Genomic DNA, 16,305 nt, shown 5'->3' with positions numbered 1-16,305 from the left:
CTCATGGAATGAAAATAAGCGATCGGAAGCGAAAAGCTTGTCGATTTCTCTTACGTGAAAAGTTCTATCAAGATCTCAACGAAAGATTACGGTTTACAGTAAGTACTACAAATTCAATCTAGATGTTATGTAGGAATGATACAATGAATCTTCTCTTCTGAGTAGTAACTATGTGTTCTAGGCTGATTGTATTCATTGCAATTGCAAACTCCAATATCTTAGCAAAGTGTATGTTATATCCCTACTCAGATTAAAACAGATTATTTTAACTGAATATCCTCCTCTGTCTGTGTGTCCTAGTCTGACTATGTGATGTAACATATTTGTTTTTCTTATTGTCTGTATGTCCTACTCTAGCTGATTGCATATCCTATTCTGTCTGCATTACATCTTGCATATCATTCTATGATTCGATGACTAATGCAATTGAAATTTACAATTTAAGTTGGAGTCCATTGTGAATGTAGAGTCTACTATCTCAGCAAGGTTATAGTAAACCATCCTGACTGTAATCATTGCAATTGCAGGCTCCCGTATCTCAACAGGAAGATTCCATTCAGAAAAAGGATGGATCTTCTTCTTCTTCTTCAGTAAGTATTACATTATATTTGATTTTTAGTTTGAATGAATGATCTAATCTGATTGTATGTCTTACTTTTACTATATCTCACTAAAAATAATGTATGTTTTGATTGTAGACAGTTCATTCTCATTCGACAATGAAAGAAAAAGAAGAAAATTGGGATTGAATGAAATTCAATAGTCTTTTTTATATTATGTTTTAGCATTTTTATATACAAAACTTTTATTCAATAACATATCCATTGATAGTAAGTTTAAATCCCTATGATATATCATCAAATAAACTATATAAAATTTAATCATAATATCATTTCCTTAACTCATTACTGTCTTGATATACAGAGTTTATAATCTTTGTTTTAATTTCTCTCTGAATTCCTTCAGATTGCATGCTCCGTCAATTCTGAAAAGTTTTAATCCTGATGAAGACTTAGAGGCGATGGATAATTTCAGAATTTATGAAGTTTACAATCAAAATGAATATTCATTCGCAGACACATCATTCTCATTCGGGATCGGAAAAAAGAAAATACATACAAGCTCCGACGATCTCGAAATCCATCCGCCACCGTCCGTCAACCCGTCGCCACCGAGCTCTCCGTCAATCCCCGAAACAGCACGGAAGAGCGACCTCTACCGGACGCCAACGAAATCCGATAATCCCAAATACAACCGCGAATCGTCTCGCGGCCCGACTCACCACTCGGCCACCGACACCACCACCGCGACGTCACCAACCAACTCACACCATTACTCGCACCACGAATCACACAGCTCGCCATGACTCACACCATGACTCAACACCGCCTAGCTCCGCCCCCCAACTGTCAATCAAACAGATCCTGATGTGATGTCACTTCCTGCTCCCTAAGCTCCGCCTAGTGTGTGTAGATCTGCTCTCACTATACTACTGTTGGAGATGAGTTAGCCAATTTCTTGCTTCCAAAAGGGTTAATGTCGCACTACCTGAAGGAGGGTGCAAAATATAGGCGACATTCGATTCACCTGTGAAAGGTTAAATTGATCTTCTCAACATCCTGAGGAGGTGTTTGGAAAATAGAATGCCACCCTTTATTTGAATGTCACCTCTAATAAAGCGCCACCCTAAGGGAAGTTACTTAGAAAACTTTTACTGTTGGCTTGTTTGAGCATTTTAAATGAACTACCAATACAATTGGTAGTTTATTTAAAACACTTTATCTAAAGATTTACTATGAAATCTCAGTTGCAGCTGAGATTTCGTAGAGAGCAGTTCAGCTTTTTGAGCTCATTACACAATCACATAAAGCATTTAGAACTAGCTGTTATTACAAGCTTAAATCTTTTACTCACGACAGTCTTCCAGAGATACAGCAGCGGATCGAGTCTTGTCAACATAAAGAGGTGGGGTATATCTACATGAGCCAGTCTCAAACTGGGTAAGCCCCTAACACATGCTTAAATATGGAAGGACCTAGCAAGGGCACAAGAAGTAACTCTGAGAGTGAAAGTACTGCAACTATCAAGGAGTCTCTGCCCGCTATCAAAGATGAAGTAGATGAACAAGATCTTGTTCTTTTAAATAAGTCTGTAGACATTCAAGGTGTACCACATCACGCTAATCAATCTCCCAACGATACGGTGATAAAATGGCGGAGTTGAGAAACATTCCAATTACTCCCGACAACATCGACATAGCATATAGAAACAAATCTAAACAGTCTGTAGTAGTGCACTTTATTCAAACTCATGTGCGAAATAGCTTTGTACAGGCTTTTAGAACTTCTAGCTCTCCACCCATGAAAACAAAAGATATTGGATTCAACAGAACTAATAGTAACATATTTGTAAATGACCTTTCTTTTTCAACTCGTAAACTGTTTTACTTAGCCAGAACTTTTAAAAAGAGCCATGATTATAAGGAGATGTGGACAAACATTATTATATGTTTGGACAAAAACCAAAATGTGTATCTTCGAAAAGTTCAGAATTCAGCAGCAACTCTAATTAAATCCGAAAAGGACATTAAAGATCTGAGTATTGATTAAAATGTAATAAATAACACACTGTATTTAAGTTTTTGATGAACCTGATTTTATTTTCATGAATTCGGAATGAATTCATGAAAATAAATATCTCATCACATCTCTATATGGTACTCCATCTGCTGACACCGATAGGTTCTCAATTGATTTAGATCGGTATATGACACCTCCTAGTGTGAGGCGGGTGGACCATGTGATGGTTGGTGATTTTAATATTAATTAATACTATGTCTACTAACTCAGCTGATTATCTTCATTTAATTCACCAGTATAATTACCAAAATATTATAGATATCCCAACCCGCAAAACTTCCTATTCGACTACTTGTATAGATCATATATTAATTATTTTTTATGATTTAAATATTGTTTGTGGCCCAGTAGAAAAATACACATTTGACCACCAACCTATAATGGCCCGTTTTGATGAATGTGTCTGAAAAAATTCTTAGACGGAGTCATAAAAACTTTAATCCAACCTATGGCCGTTTTCATGATGGCTGCGATCAGCTGTTCATTTTTGAGCTTTTGAGAGCTTGTAATCACATTTCCACATATTTCTGATCTACGACACAGCTGACTAAAACAAGGTGAATCTTTTGATACAAAATAACTATAACGTGAACTTTGTTGCAAGTCAACCTTTAAACTACTTCTATTTATTTTTTGCTCCTCATAAAAATATCTTGTTAAAAAAAATTCAAATTTCTTGGCTCTTATGTCAATGTATATAAAAAATAAACTTAAATATCCCAAAAAGATTTGACTCTCCTTATAAATATCTCCATCAAAATTACACAAGTTAGAAATATGAACACGCTAAAAAACATGGAAATATACATAAAATGTGTGCTGTTCAGCAATAACAATTTAAATCATTCAGTTTTCTTTACTCTTATGACTTTGGTCTGATTGTATCATTTGACCGAAGCAACAAATTCATTTACGTTCAGTGTAATGTCCTGTGTTGGGGAGATTCTCAGAATAGACAGCAGCTCTCATCAGGCTAACTGCTATAGACCTTTTAAGCATCAACAACCCTCAAAGTATGCATAAATGCAATCAATTGTAAGCGCTAAAATCTACATAAATATATTGTTCATGGTAGGCAAAACATTTTCTTTATTCAACGAACGATATAAAACTCATGACACTACAGATTTCTGTAAGGGACATTGACAGAACAAGAGCTATCACTTCTTTATTGCAATAGCTCTTGTTCTGTCAATGTGTCCATGGCAGAAATCTTTCACAACTGATTTTGTATCTATTTCAACATCTTTATCCCACGACCAAACACGAGTTAAGCAATTGGTTTGGGAGATTTATGATAAATGCACATGTGCACACAACTCCTGAAATATCATCAGTTAACGGCCGTCACCAAACCCTTGTAACGAAATTTTATCAACAAATTTAACTATTTTTTTGTAAAGTTGTTTAAGTATAATAATAATACAAAACGCATAAAAACCTATTTAAATATGTTACCAAGCCTTTGAAAGGTTACCGCAAATTCCTAAAACTAACCCATCTGATCGGATCATACATAAATAGACATATTTATTTGGCCGAAAATCGTTATTAAAACTTGCTAAGCCTCACTTTTATTAAAGTTAAGACCGGAAATTAAAACGCCGAGCGAGAGAGAATAGAACGATTAAGTCGTGAATGAAAGTCCGAATGAAACCATGTTTATTGTCCTCAAGCGTCTATTTCACTATCATTTTAATGCTGTCACTTTGAGCTCAAATATCCCAAAACCTAGCGTAAAAATCAGTTTAGTTTTTTTACCTTAGCTCAAGGGGGTGCATATCATCCCCTGATAAACATGAGGAGCCTGTTGGTCAGCTGTGATAGCCAACAAATGCTGCAGAAATTGTTCGCACCATATAGCGGGAAATATGGGTCACATGATCATATTACGACTAGATGATTAGATCGAGTTGAAACGAAACTTTTAAGTAGTGAGCATCTATATTTGATAAGGGCTTTCTTGTAGAGCCCGAAGTGTTTGTCATAAACTAGTGCCATGAGATGTTTTATATTGAGCCTTTAATTGGTATTTGATTTCACATGATAACATTACATGTCAAAATAATAACTTTGTCGAGTTGAGTACGTTGTCAAAATATGGGATTCCAGCCTACAACCACTTTTTTTAACTGTTCATTTTTGAGCTTTTAAGAGATTGTGATCACGTTTCCACATATTTTGAACCTGCAAAATGGCAGAGTAAGACAGGGTGAATCTTAACATACCAAATAACTGTAATATAAATTTTGTTGCAAGTCAACCTTTACAGTTTAAGTTTGTTTCAGAATAATATTCCTGTTTGTTTTTATTCGTATTTATGTTCCAAAAAATTTAGTTTTAGTGTGTTGAATAAATGTTTATCTTATTCGGCCTGCGACCTAAAGTATGTTTTGAATTTTGGCCCCTTTTACAATTGAGTTTGACACCCCTGGTTTAAACAGAGCAGCCAGACTGTGCCAGAGTACCATCTGACATGACCTGAAATTGCATGTTATTATTATTTATTAGATTATGTTATCGTTTTGAATTGTGAAAGTTTACCATTGACTGACAATAATGCTTGCCAATAATGCTCGCCAATATCAAAACTAAGTATTCATTTCACAGTTAAAAGTGTTGTATAACTTGGTTATTCTATCGAGTTAAGGAATATGACTTCTAGAGAATACGGACTTCCGGTTGAGATCCGAAATAAAGTTGGCCGCACTATTCACTTTTATTAATTATTTATCTAGACGCATCGCCCTTACTACCCATATTCACACATGGTGGCAGCGGTATATTTGTGAAATGGGAGATGAAGAAGACGCCCAACAACCACAAACCGTTATCGTACAACGAAATGCTCCTAGAATTGAGCCTCCTGGTGAAATCGTTCTTGATTGTGAACTTGAGCTTAACTTTAGACGTTTTAAGAGAAGGTGGCAGTCATATTACATTTTGTTTAGGCTTTCAGAAGAGAAGGAAGATTACCAGCGTGCTCTGCTATTATATACAATTGGTGACAATGCTGCTAGAGTAGTTGAAAATAGCGATAAATACACAACAGACCAGTCACTCAACACTATATTAGATATTCTTGAACAGTATTGTATAGGCGACAGAAACATTGTACATGAGCGTTACAAATTTAACGTGCGAAATCAACTACCTAATGAGCCATTTGATGCCTTTTATGCTGACTTACGTTCGTTGGCAGACAAATGTGCATACAACTACCGTCCTGCAACTACAGGGGGAGTTGCTCCACTAGACGAGATGTTGAGAGATCGTATAGCGCTAGGTATTGTAGATGATAATGTAAGAAAGAAACTAATTTCTCAAGGCAACAATTTGACACTAGCTGAAGCAGTTAGGGTTTGCAGAAGCAATGAGGTTACGTCGGCTGTCATACAATCGGTGGCAAAAAGCACAGGACCTGGGGCAATAGATCCTGTAGTAAAAAGGTCAAGTATTGCATCACAAGGACAGAGGCCTAGCCAACCAACAAGACAAAGAGACTATAACCAACACACTTCATAAACACAACAGCAACAGCCTCGAGTTGCTCCACTCAGCACCAACACATACCAAAGCCAATGCTATCGATGTGGGAAGCAATCTCATGCTAAAAGAGATTGTCATGCTAAAAAGGCGAAATGCAGAAACTGTGGCAAGCTTGGTGACTGGCAGGCTATGTGTAGGAGTAGAGCGATACATGAAGCTTCTGTAAAGATTGATCAGGAGTTTTCGTTTACTGGAAAACTCTGTATAAATCAAAGTACTGAGAAGACTTGGATGGCTGAAGTAGATGTTAATGGAAATAAAACCAAATTCAAACTAGACACTGGTGCTGATGGTACCATTATTGGTGATCAAGAGGCATGGCTAAAAAACCAACAACTGGAGAAATCACATGTTACTTTACTAGGACCAGGTCGCAAACGACTTCCTGTTCTAGGTACCCTGAAGGCTCGGCTGACTTACAAGGAAAGATCTATAACAGAAACAGCATACGTCATCAAAGACCAACCAGTTTCGCTTCTGAGTAGACATGCCTGTGAGAAGCTAAAGCTGGTCACTTGTCACATCAAAGACCAACTGGAAGTGACAAAGGAAATTCGAGCTAATTTTCCAAATCTGTTTAGAGGGATTGGACTTCTAAAAGGTTATTGTTACAAAATCTCACTTCAACATGAGAGCAAATCAGTCTGTATATTCACACCAAGGAAGGTACCACTGCCTCTAAGAGATAAAGCTAGACTAAAACTTGAGGAGATGGTACACCAAGGGGTGATATTCCCTATGACTGAGGCCACGGACTGGTGCAGTGGCATGGTGCCAGTTTTAAAACCTTCAGGCAAAGTACGAATCTGTGTGGACCTAACTGGCCTAAACAGAGCTGTTAAAAGAGAAATGTTTCCTATGCCAGCAGTTGATGATAGCATAGCTCTCTTAGGAAACAGCAAAGTATTCTTGAAACTTGATGCCAACAGTGAGTTTTGGCAGATATGTCTAGATGAAAGCTCCAGAAAGCTCACAACGTTTTTGACACCGTTTTGCCGGTACTGTTATAACAGATTACCTTTTGGAATTTCCAGTGCTCTTAAAATATTCTCATGAGCCATGTCAGGGTTACTAACGAGCATAGATAATGTTATATGTCACATGGAAGACATCTTAGTTCACGGTGCTGATGCCGAGAGTCATGACAGAACTCTGCGCTTGGTGTTAGCTAGGTTGGAACACGCAGGGCTCACCCTCAATGAAGCAAAATGTGACATCGGCAAGACTTCTGTAAAGTTTCTTGGTCACATAATTGATGCTGGAGGAGTGAGCGCAGATTCTGCTAAGATAAAGGCCATACAAGAGTATTCAGCGCCGACTAACAAGACTGAGCTAAGAAGATTAAATGGAATGCTCAATCAGCTAGCTCGCTTTATACCTCATCTTTCATCAATGAATGCACCAATGAGGGAATTGTTAAAAGAGATCAAGACAGGTCTGGGGACTCCCACAATAAGAAGCGTTTCAGGAGATTAAAAAGGTCCTCACCTCAACAGCAGTCATGTCTCATTATGACTGTTCACTACTATTGTTTATGTAGTTTTTTATAGAAATCATATCATGTTTACAGTTTGAAGTTGTTTCCTCATGTTAATCAATGGAGGGGCAACTCCCTATAATACTCTTGCTTTTATCTGTGCAAACCTCTCTTAGTTTACTGTTTCCTGTTCTCTCTGTATTTAACTGTTTGAATGAATACAAGACTGTGAGAGCCTAATCTTAACTAACTAGTAAATTACTACAGGTTATGGGCCCAGGAACGTTATATGTACTGTGTAACTAGTTAGATTAGTCATCTGTGATCATTATGGACGATAAATGGAGTGTAGACAAACTTTCTAGCAGCAACTATGCCACATGGAAGTTCAAGATTAAGCATCTGCTGATTGCTAAGGAGCTATTTGGATATATTGATGGAACTACAGTTGCTCCGGCAAGCACAGCTGATGGGGCTGTGAAAGCTACCTATAATAAGAACTCGAGCAAGGCATTATCTCATATTGTGCTTGCGGTTGGCGATGAGTTGCTCTACCTTATAACTGAATGTGAAACGGCCAAGGAGGCATGGGACAAACTGTCTAAACATTTTGAGAGAGACACTTTAGCTAATAAAATGTTCTTGAAGAAGCGCTACTTTCGCTCAGTAATGTCTGAGAGCGCATCAATTGAAGGTCATCTAAAGAATATGAAAGATCTCACGAATCGGCTAGCTGCTATCAAATCACCTATTGCTGAAGAGGACCAAGTTGTAACCCTTCTAGGCTCCCTTCCAGAGAGTTATTCAACTGTAGTTACTGCTCTCGAAACGCAGAAAGATACGCCATCGCTAGAATTTGTTCAACAAACTCTTTTAAACGAAGAGCAGAAACGAAAAGAACATAGCTCTGTATCAGCTTCTAGTGAAAGAAATGCTGTCGCCAACCCTGATACTGCTCTCTTGGCTACTAGACCGCAAATTAGACGCCAGGTTACCTGCTGGTACTGTAATAAAATTGGCCACGTTCAACGTTTCTGTAGAGAGCGAAACGGAGAGAGAAAAAATGCAGAACCCAAAGATGTTCTACACCAAGCTAAGCATGCAGCAGATAACTATCCTGACACGGGTGAGTCAGCCTTTTTGGCTGGTACGGGTAGTGACTCCACCGATAAAATTAATCAACGCTGGCTGATAGATTCAGGGGCTACAAAGCACATGACTCCTCATAAAAGCTTGTTCAGCGAGTTCACTCAATTTGACAAACCTCATAAAGTAGAAGTAGCTGATGGAAGCTCTGTAGACGCCATTGGAATAGGTAACATTAAAGTATCAATGCAGTTAGGTCGTAGAGTGAATCGCAAAGCTGTGTTATATGATGTTCTGTACATACCTGACCTAAGCACAAACCTGTTCTCTGTTCGCGCTGTAGCCTCTAAGGGCTTGATTATTCAATTTGGACATAGTCGATGTTGGATTAAAAACCAACGAAAACAAGTATGTGGCCGAGGAACACTCATAGATAAACTGTATTACCTGGATATAGAAACTTCAAATGACAGTGCGCACATCACTTCTCACAGCGGTGAGCTATGGCATCAACGCCTTGGTCATGTTCATGAAGCCGCTATACATCGTATGGACAGGGAACAACTGGTGAGTGGCGCTAATCTCTCTGGTGTAAAACTAGGTTTGTGTGAACCATGTGTAAAAGGAAAAATGTCGAGAAAACCCTTTAACCCCAATAGCGACATCAAGTCCACGCGTCTCCTTGAACTTGTACACACAGATGTGTGTGGTCCTATGCAAACACAATCCATAGGAGGTAGTAAATACTTCGTTACTTTTATCGATGATTTCAGTAGATATACCCATACATTTTTTATACGAGATAAGTCTGATGTATTTTCTAGATTCTGTGAGTTTGCAGCTTTAGTAACCAACCAAACCGGAAAATCAATCCATTCAATACGCTCTGATCGAGGTGGCGAGTATATCTCTACAGAATTCGAAAACCATCTAAAGTCCCAAGGAATCCGTCATGAACTAACTGTTAGACATACTCCAGAGCAAAATGGTGTGGCTGAACGTTATAACAGAACGGTATGTGAATCTGCTCGTGCTATGATCATAAATGCAAATCTTCCCAAATCTCTATGGGCTGAGGCTGTTGCCACCGCTGTTTATTTAAGGAACAGAATTCCGACTCGCACACACAAAGCACCTACAACACCTTATCAGATATGGTATGGTGAGAAACCTGATATAGATCACCTTCGAGTATTCGGCTGCATGGCATATGCGCACATACCAGACGCTATTCGTAGAAAGCTTGACGACAAAGCTGAATCCATGACATTTGTGGGCTATAGTGTAAGGTCTAAAGGTTATCGCTTGTACGACCATCAATCTAATTCTGTGGTTGTGAGAAGGGATGTTATGTTCAATGAACAACAGTTGGGTATCAAAGATGAATCGTGTATCCCAGCCGCAAGTCCAAGGGTGGACAACCCTGCTACTGTAACAGTAAATATTTGCAGTGCTGACAAAACTCAACTTCGCCGATCTGACCGCCCTCGCAAATCACCACAGCGCCTAGGTATAGACACCGCTTGTCATGTTAGGGAGATTGTTGAACCATTGAACCTTATCGAAGTAGAAAAGTGTGAGCAGCGAGATGAATGGTTAGCTGCAGCTGAGAAGGAGTATGATGCTCTCATGAGCAATGAAACATGGACACTCGTAGAACTGCCTTCACAACGTAAATCAATTGGATGCAAATGGGTATTTAAGGCGAAGTACAATGCCGATGGTCAAGTCGATCGTTTCAAAGCTCGCCTTGTAGCGAAAGGATATGCGCAAAAGGCTGGCATCGATTATGATGAAACATACTCTCCAGTAGTTCGACACTCATCTCTCAGAGCTGCACTTGCTCAGGCCGTAGATCGAGGTATGCTAGTGCACCAGATGGACGTTGTGACGGCATTTTTAAATGGCAAACTCGAGGAAGAAATTTATATGTGTCAGCCACCAGGCTTTGAGAAGACAGGAAAAGAACACCTAGTCTGTAAGCTCAGTAAGTCGTTGTACGGTTTAAAGCAGTCTCCTAGGTGTTGGAACATTGTGTTAGATAACTTTCTCAAATCTCTTGGTTTCAGTAATTCAAATGCTGATCATTGTGTGTATGTACGCAACATATGTGAAGTGAAAACCATCATTGCTGTATACGTCGATGACCTAATTATTATGTCAGATACTGAATGTGAGATGAGCAAGATTAAACAAGCGTTAGCCTCAGAGTATCAGATGAAAGATCTTGGAAGTTTGCACTACTGTCTGGGAATTTCCATCCACCAAAGTGAAACCGCCATCACGCTAAGTCAAAAACATTATATCGAGCAAGTTCTACGCAAATATGGAATGGAAAATGCTAACTCTGTTTCTACCCCGATGGCTACCGATGTGAAGTTTATGAAAGACGATGGTAGTAAGCTAGCAAATGCATGTGTGTACCAATCGATGGTAGGTAGCCTTTTGTATGCGGCATCTGCTACTCGTCCTGATATATCTCATGCGGTGGGAGTGTTATCTAGGTACAACTCATCACCAACCGAAACGCACATGACAGCTGTAAAACGAGTACTCCGATATCTCAAAGGCAGTATAGACATCTGTCTTCACATTGAAAAACATAACATTGGTGAACTGTTCGGGTATACAGATTCTAGTTGGGCGGACAATTGTGATAACCGACACTCAACCTCCGGATTAGTATTCATGCACGGCGGTACACATGTTAGCTGGTTCAGTAAATCGCAGAGTATTGTTGCCGTATCTACCGCCGAAGCAGAATATGTAGCGCTGTATGATGCTGCAAAGGAGGCCACATGGCTTCGTCAGCTATACGACACTGTCACCAACTGCCCGACTCCAGCGATTAATGTCTATGTTGACAACCAGTCAACTATCACAATAGCAAACTCAGGTTCAAACACGAAACGAACTAAACACATTGACATAAAGTATCACTACTGTAGAGAAGCTATCACAAACGGTGTCATAGTAACTTCTTATTGCCCGACTGAGAAAAACATAGCTGACATTTTCACAAAACCGCTCGCTCGACCCCGATTTGAAGAGCTCCGTAAACTACTCGTTCATTGACAATAATAATTCACTCGTTGGTTACGTGTATCAATTATTTTCCTCTGCTAATTGTAAAAACTATGTAGGAGTATTGTTTATGTAGTTTTTTATAGAAATCATATCATGTTTACAGTTTGAAGTTGTTTCCTCATGTTAATCGATGGAGGGGCAACTCCCTATAATACTCTTGTTTTTATCTGTGCAAACCTCTCTTAGTTTACTGTTTCCTGTTCTCTCTGTATTTAACTGTTTGAATGAATACAAGACTGTGAGAGCCTAATCTTAACTAACTAGTAAATTACTACAACTACAAACCATTGTAACTACTGATGCTAGCCGATACGGAATCGGGGCCACCATGTTCCAGATTCAAAAGGATGGAACAAGGAGGCCAGTTTATTATGCATCTAGATCTCTGACTGACGTTGAAAGAAACTATGCAGTGATTGAGAAGGAGGCCCTGGCGATAGCTTGGGCTTGTGACAAGTTAGATCAGTTCTTGAGAGGTCTAGTTTTTACAGTGGAAACTGACCCCAAGCCGCTCGTTCAGCTTATGAATGTGAAAGACCTGGATCAGGTGCCAGCCAGAGTTTTGAGAATGAGTCTCAGATTGATGCGATATGCTCTCAAAGTTGAGTATGTTCGAGGCAGTCAGAATCATCTCTCTGACGCTCTATTTAGGGCACCTGTTGAGGAACCTTCTGTCGTAGATCTTGCCTTTGTCTCAGAACTGAATATCTGTACTACACCTATAGTAATTGAAGATCCACAGATTAGCAAGATCAAAGAAGCACAGCGTATTGACACTATCTGTCAGGAGGTTCTGAAGTCAATGAGACTAGGATGGTCCACTTACAAGACAGACGCCAACACGGCGTTACACCCGTACTGGGACGAGAAGGAACACTTCACGGAGGTTGATGGCTTACTGTTATATAATCAACGGATTGTTATTCCCATCGAGATGCAGATAGAGGTTTTGGATCAGATTCACCAGGCTCACCAGGGCATTACAAAATGTCTAGGAAGAACCAGGAGATCTGTTTGGTGGCCAGGAATGTCAGCTCAGATAAAAGAAATGGTACAAAGCTGCCACCAATGCAAGATCAACTCACCCACTCCTGTTGAGCCTCTCAATCATTCAAGGTTTCCTGACAGTGCTTGGTTGAGACTGGGGGCAGACATATTTGAGTTTAAGAAACAACAATATCTATTGGTTGTGGACTATTATAGTCGCTATATAGAGGTCAGACGATTGGACTCAATGGGGACTCTTACTGTCATAGACAAACTTAAGGCTATCTTTTCAGCGCATGGCATTCCACAACTCATGATATCTGATAATGGCCCCAGTTTAGCTCAAAAGAATTTTATGAGTTCTTTCGTTTTTATGGCTTTTAGCATATTACTAGCTCTCCTCGCTATCCTAAGTCAAACGGAGAAGCTGAGAGAGCTGTTGGCATTGTGAAGGGGATGTGGACGAAATCAGCAGATCCCTATTTGAGCTTAATGATCTACAAAGCTACACCCTTAGAGAATGGCTTTACTCCATCGGAGCTCTTGATGGGCCGACTTCTCAGAACTGCTCTGCCGATCCTTCTTGCCCAATGTTCTCTGCAGAGGGGCACTGAATCAGTAGTTGACAAAGAGAAGGAAATAAGAGAACGGACCATGATGAACTACAACAAAAGACACAGAGCACACCAGTTACCGGAGCTCAAGCCTGGCTCACCAGTTTATGTTAGGGACATGAAACAGGAAGGCACAGTACTAAGTAACATTGCTCCACGTTCTTACAATGTGCAGACTGCTAAGAGAACAATCAGAAGAAACAGGAGTGCTCTGGTGTCTGTCCGGGAGGAGAGCCCCGAGGTGCCATCACCTAAAGCTTCACCGCCGGGTCCTGAGAGTACAGAGGTGCCAGGTCCTATGATTAACATTGAGGCCGACTCTTCAGGACTGCAGGCACCTGATCTGGATAGCGCAGAGGGCACGAGTTCGCATTTAACTCACTCCGCCAGTTATCCTAGATCAGGTAAGGGTTATGCTCTAGCTAGAGAGCGAAGAATACCTAAAAGACTAGAGGATTACCAGCTCTATTAATATGGACATGCATTTTAAAGACAATCAATGCTACATGCTACCTACCACTTAACTTTCGTCAAAGATAGCCAACCCTTAATACTCGAGGATAGCAATTAACACAACCTTAACTAAGACTCATTTTACTGTTTACTTTACTACTATTTGTTCAAGTTGTATACTTACTTTATAAGCTTTCAAGTGGTACGCTTACTTTAGCCTCTGTATTTAGTTTTCCCAAAAGTGCTTGTGCGATTCATTTAGTTCAGATGGTTACCCGCTTAGAAAGGGGAATGTTGTATAACTTGGTTATTCTATCGAGTCAAGGAATATGACTTCTAGAGAATACGGACTTGCGGTTGAGATCCGAAATAAAGTTGGCCGCACTATTCACTCTTATTAATTATTGATCTAGACGCATCGCCCTTACTACCCATATTCACACAAAAAGTGATTTGTTTTTTTAATACAACGATTTATATCGGGTAGCAAATTTTGGAATTCTTTGCTCAAACCCATTCCTGTGTTTTTTATTCATATCCTTTTGCCTTACAATTTCTCTTTTGTTGATGTCCTCCACCTCCCCTGCTTTTACCAAATGATGGAAAGCTGTGTACCGTCTGTTCCACAGAGTTTCCTTCGATATTATGAGCATTTTGTCCTGCAAGGGCAAGCCTGCGAATAGTGTGTATGGCAAAAAACAACTTCTCTCTTCGTTTAGGCTGAGAGAGAGGGACAATTTGACTTGATGGTGAATCTAGCCAATTGGTCTGATCGCCAGGTAAAGAGACAGGCCGAGTATTATGAGAGAGTAGCCAAGTGGAGGAAGGTTGAAGAGGAAGAGGAGGATGATGAGTAGATTAATTTAAATCAGTTATTAAGTATATATGGTATATACATCTCTGGTTGAGTTGGTTATTGTTTATGTTTGTTGTACAAATAAATTTAGCCATCTAATTATGACACCATCGTGTTCATGGCGTGCATCGCGTGTCAAAAAGGATAGGCAATAAAACAATAAGTTATATTAATGTAACGCTACACAAAAAAGCTTTCCCGTCACAATTGTAAAGAGGGAGTTGTTTACTCACACAGCATAATTAATTACCAACTGTATACACAATTGCATGAAAGAAGACTTGAAACCAGAATATCTTATTAACTGTTGGCCATGCCGAGATAATTACAGTTAGTCTAATCAAGTCATTTCATATTGCCAATCTAAGAGAGTCCTCATTGCTAGCGCCATTCCATCCTGGCAACCAATACAGGTCTAGTGTAACCTTCGTATAGAGACCAACTTGTCCTTGAACCATATTCAGCGCAGCTTGTTATCTGTAGACTGTATATATAGATGGAAGATGCGGACCAGATTCCAACGAAGCGCGAGGCTGATAATGTAGAAAATAGCGAGTACGGTAAAAGGAAACAGTAAGAGCTTCGTCTTTCTTAGTATGGGCAGTGCTGTAAAAGAGGACCAGTGCCTGCCTCAGTATGACACATAATAATATAGGAATAGTTACAATCAAGAACATACAGGTACGCATTAATAGAGAGCTGTAATATAGAAATACTTACAATCGTAACCGAGAAATGTGATATAGAAGTAATATGAGAAGGAGATGAGTAGCAGTGTGTTTCCAAGGATGGTTAGTATAACTCCTTCACTACCCAAAACAACTGCAACACGAATATAAACTGGTCACATGACAAGCAAAGACCCTGAACCATCGTAGTAACTGGCCAATCGAAGGTAACTAGGGAGGCTAGTAAAAGTGCTAAGGAAGGTATGGCCGAGACTCACCGTAAATAATGGCACCAAAGCCATGGAGAATTACTAGAAGTGGAAAGAAGGCGTTCAAGTGAACATCAAAGCAGTAGCCCCACTCGACCTTATCTTGGGTCGCTGGTGTTACAAGGAAATAATGGTTGGCTAGCAACCTGCAAATATATAAAATACCTGTATATACGTATATATATATAATATACATGTATATAATATCTACAATATATATAATATACATAATATATATATATATATATATATACAGATTTACACATATACAGACTTACAACATAGACAGACTAACACACATATGAAAGCAGTAAAAACAATAAAAGCGGTAAAGGGTACATTAGGTATGTTGGCTAGCATTTTACCTACTATAAGCTAAGGTAAGTCACTCTGCATGTCTTCATCACCACCTTCACCTCTGAACCTGTGAATCGCCTATTCTACACTTCTGTTCGCATGCTTCTTGTTATAAATTATATTATTATATTTATTTAGTGTTTTACATATTTTCATATAACCTATTTGTTTAATGTCATGTTAAATTATCAACAAAATTATAAGTATTAGAGATTTTTGAAATCCATTAAATACATAAGTGTATACATTAGTCTGAGAATACA

The 16,305-nt window shown here is 39.2% G+C and overlaps 1 protein-coding gene across 2 annotated transcripts in view; it reads right to left on the bottom strand.

Annotated features, from left to right (window-relative positions):
• The window catches only part of LOC137407335 (protein unc-50 homolog), a 47,936-nt gene that overhangs the window by 26,260 nt on the left and 5,371 nt on the right, over positions 1-16,305 (bottom strand). The window contains exons 6-8 of one of the 2 annotated variants that reach the window (XM_068093957.1): positions 15,695-15,831; positions 15,469-15,570; positions 14,797-15,354 (exon numbers count right to left, since the gene is read on the bottom strand). In XM_068093957.1, the coding sequence (XP_067950058.1) occupies positions 15,209-15,354; positions 15,469-15,570; positions 15,695-15,831 (385 nt within the window). In that variant the 3' untranslated portion in view covers positions 14,797-15,208. Of the gene's footprint in view, positions 1-14,796; positions 15,355-15,468; positions 15,571-15,694; positions 15,832-16,305 lie in introns of those variants that run through there. The other variant, XM_068093955.1, reaches the window with a different exon arrangement.

The sequence above is a fragment of the Watersipora subatra genome, chromosome 10, assembly GCF_963576615.1.
Source record: "Watersipora subatra chromosome 10, tzWatSuba1.1, whole genome shotgun sequence".
In the NCBI taxonomy this organism is placed as follows: Eukaryota; Metazoa; Bryozoa; class Gymnolaemata; order Cheilostomatida; family Watersiporidae; genus Watersipora; species Watersipora subatra.
Note: the sequence above shows the minus strand (reverse complement) of the source record. Positions and strands in the feature narration are given on the sequence as shown.